Genomic DNA, 3,463 nt, shown 5'->3' with positions numbered 1-3,463 from the left:
AGTGGATATTAAAAAAAAAAATCAAATAGCCACTTTCTTGTCTTTTAAGACCCGTTTTGAAGATGAAAATCCAATGACCAAACGATACACTGACCACAACAGCGATTTTGTCATTTACGAGGTTCGACGAAAATGGCTCAGAATAAAAATAATTTCAGTGTAATATTCAGTGTAATGAAAGGTGGTGAGCAATATTTACTCCTTTAAAGTTATGACATTTCTTACTAATTTAAAGTGGGAAAAAAACATGATATACAGAATTTTACCCATTTTTTACATAACTGGCTTTTTTTCTCTCTTAAACTTGGACTTGGCATGGCAAAATCAAAACAGGAAGTGACTCCCTGGTCTTTGTTTAAATACAAACAAGACTCTTCATCTCTCTCAGATAGTGACTCAAATAAATATAACGTCACATCAGATTGTTCTCCACATTTTGTGTAGCAATGCTCAGTTTACATGCAGGCGTTCCTCTTTGTTGTCACTTCCTGTCGCTGCTGTATGCGAATACCTCGACCGTTCGTCTCAATCACTGTTATCTTTCCAATTGTGCGTTTGTATTTGTCACGGATATTTGATGGCACTTGCACTTTAAAAGGAACTGGAGGTCCACCCCAAACCACAAGTGCAAACTCAAGCTCAGCGAGCCAAATCTAGCCCTTGGTAACATTTCATTTGGCCCCAAAGGTAATATTTTAAATGTAAATTATTTTTTTCTTTGTCACTGTGTTTAGCGCAGGCAAACAACTTGCAGAAATTATCTTTGTTTGTTTTTGCTTCTTATTTTAAAGTCAAATAATAGAAATTTTAGTGAGTTTTCTCTTTTAGATTGATTTTCTGGATCGTGATAAGATATGTCTTTCTAAATTTTATCTTTTTTATTTATTTGTTAAGTTATATATTGTTCTAAACACTACATAATATATCATTTAGAAAAGGAAATTTGTATTTATTTAGGAATAATTTTTTATACAACAGAGATTGTCCCGTGGCTTTGGACCAAGTTTAGAGGTTTGGTCCTCTTGCGTGACTGAATTTGACACTTCTTGAATCGGCCTTTAATTATAGCTTCACCTGTCGAGGTATTTTCTTTTTAAAGCTGCCAAAAGTAAACATCCAGTCCACTGGTTGAACACTAGGTTATCCAGGTAATAAAAATGTGTTGATAAGAGGGTGTAAAAGTCACACAAACACCCTGCTTTAACATGAGAAATAACTGCATCCTGTTCCTGAAGTCACCCTGGTAATTTCTCTACAAATATCCCAAACAAAAACAAACATCAGCTTTAAGCAAAAAACCTGCAGAATAATCACGGGTTGGAAGTACCAGATCACATGCTCGCTCTGTTCAAGGCCCTCAACCAAAAAGGGTTGGCTTCTTTTTCACGGGCAGTCGGCTTGTGTTTACATAGAGAAGTTTTTAACGACAAAAAATAACATTAAAAGTCCTGCATCGTTTCATCAAGGTGTGGTGTAAACTCNACAATTCATTGGAATCTGCTTGTAGACAAGTGGATCTGTGGATATTTAATTTAGAAATAATCTTAGAATAGATTGAATTTGATGTGAGTTACCTAGAACCTAATTAATTCACAATAATAAACAATATTAGATTTTGCAGGTCAGACACTTCCAATATTTAAATACATCAACAAGTTGTTTGTTGATAGGTTTCTGATCAAGATAATTCCCCGTTTATTAAGGTCTTGATCAGATTTAATCCTTTTTTCAGTTTATTTATACTGTGCGCGTACAATAGATGTAAAAGATTTTTATCATTATCCTGAAAAAGTGTTTTGTTTTGCAGTTAACAGATTAGAAGTGACTGCAGCTTTCTTTGCTGCTGCAGCGGGACACCAGCCTGTCGGCTAATAGTTAGCAAACACTGCCCCAACAGTTCGGTCCGCTATAAAACTGTTGATTAAAAACTTTTAGGAGCACCTACCACGCCTATTCATCCTTTTGTCACGATAAGTGCCTCCACATAGCTTTAGAAACCGAGGCTTCACTCCCCTGACAGGGATTTTTTTTTACAAGACAGCTGCAGCCTGATGTAGCTTCACTTCTACGGCAAGCCTGAGCGCCCAAAAAGGTCACGCGCGTTTTCATTCATCGGGGACTTTTTTATTTATTTATTTCTGCATTCATCTTAAAACAGCAGATTATTTCAAACAATTAAACATGTTTATTTGATTGCTATTTTTTCTATTATTCTATTAATGAAATACGTTATGAGTGAAAAAGAAATCTGATTCATATTGATATTCATATTTTCCAAGTATGTTATCTAAATGAAAAGTTCATGTTTTTCTGCTTAGGTTTATGTTTATATATAGACACTTAAAAATGAACAAATGCATTAAATATGTTGCAGTATATTTCAATAGAGATAGATTATAATACAATAATACCAATATTACTAGATGTAAATGCAATGTAAATATGTTGTTTTTTCCTCTTTTATATCATAAATCATCAATTAAATTTTTTTATTGTTTTTTGTTTCACCTCTCCCTCCCTGTTATTCTAAAGTAACTTGCTGGTTCCACAGCAGGGACACCCACAACCATCTAGTGCTCCAAAACCCACGACATCCCATCATCTGTTTTTAATGAAACACTATCAAATTAAGAACACATGTTTTATTATCAGAACAAATGTAACACCATGCAAGCAAGTTGTTGTTAATATACAAACAGCATAATTGTGATCCATTTCGTATTGAAGCACACAATACATTTTGCTTAAAGGTAATTTACAGAAAACTTCTGCTGTTTTTATTCCATTAAGTAACAGAAAACAGTCATAATTTTAAAAGGTGCTAATATAGCAAAAACTTTTAGGCTGGCTCGTCTCTTCCTCCCGACTCAGTTTTAAGGTTTAAGTTGAGTTTAATTTGTTAATGGTTACACGGCTGCTGCTTTCTTCTCTTTGTAGGTTGCCATCATTTTCTTGATCTCTGCGATGGCCTTTCCTGGGTTGAGACCCTGCAGAGGTTTGTTGAACAAACAATAAGACACCAAAACCTTTAAATTTGTGATGAAACGTGCAGATTATTGATGCAAATCACCTTGGGGCAAGTCTTCGTACAGTTCATGATGGTGTGGCAGCGGTAAAGGGAGAAGGGGTCCTGGAGTTTAGCCAAACGCTCCTCGGTGAACTCGTCGCGGGCGTCGATCATCCATCGGTACGCCTGTGGGACGACAAGATTCAGGGTTTTTCTTATTTCAAAATATACAGTTTGCTCTAAGGTTCAATCATAGCCTTATTATGAGGTTTATTTCGTATTTGAATAATTAACATTCTACCTGCACGAGGACAGCAGCTCCCAGGTGTTTGTCTCCGTTCCACCAGTAGCTGGGACAGCTGGTGCTGCAGCAAGTACACAGGATGCACTCACAAGCCGTCCTGTCGAGTGAAAACAGCGAAATAAAATCATACTTTCTCTCTGCAGCTTTTTGTG

General features: G+C 35.9%; 2 protein-coding genes across 2 annotated transcripts in view; both read right to left on the bottom strand.

Moving 5' to 3' along the window:
• LOC106511696 (probable cation-transporting ATPase 13A2) overlaps positions 1-2,093 on the bottom strand; it is a gene marked incomplete at its 3' end in the record, with an annotated part of 7,733 nt that extends 5,640 nt beyond the window's left edge. Inside the window, 1 exon segment of the mRNA XM_014000441.1 lies at positions 1,942-2,093. Coding sequence (XP_013855895.1) covers positions 1,942-1,958 — 17 coding nt within the window.
• Positions 2,094-2,627: 534 nt separating this feature from the next.
• Positions 2,628-3,382, bottom strand: LOC106511695 (succinate dehydrogenase [ubiquinone] iron-sulfur subunit, mitochondrial; the record flags this gene model as incomplete). Its single annotated transcript, XM_014000440.1, is given in 3 exon segments — positions 2,628-2,987; positions 3,071-3,193; positions 3,309-3,382. Coding segments are annotated over 3 exon segments (278 nt in total), but the record flags the coding sequence as incomplete, so codon positions are not given.
• Between the last annotated feature and the right edge of the window lie 81 nt (positions 3,383-3,463).

Source organism: Austrofundulus limnaeus, unplaced genomic scaffold (genome assembly GCF_001266775.1).
Source record: "Austrofundulus limnaeus strain Quisiro unplaced genomic scaffold, Austrofundulus_limnaeus-1.0 Scaffold3098, whole genome shotgun sequence".
NCBI classification, from domain to species: Eukaryota; Metazoa; Chordata; class Actinopteri; order Cyprinodontiformes; family Rivulidae; genus Austrofundulus; species Austrofundulus limnaeus.
This window is presented reverse-complemented; position numbering and strand designations above follow the sequence as displayed.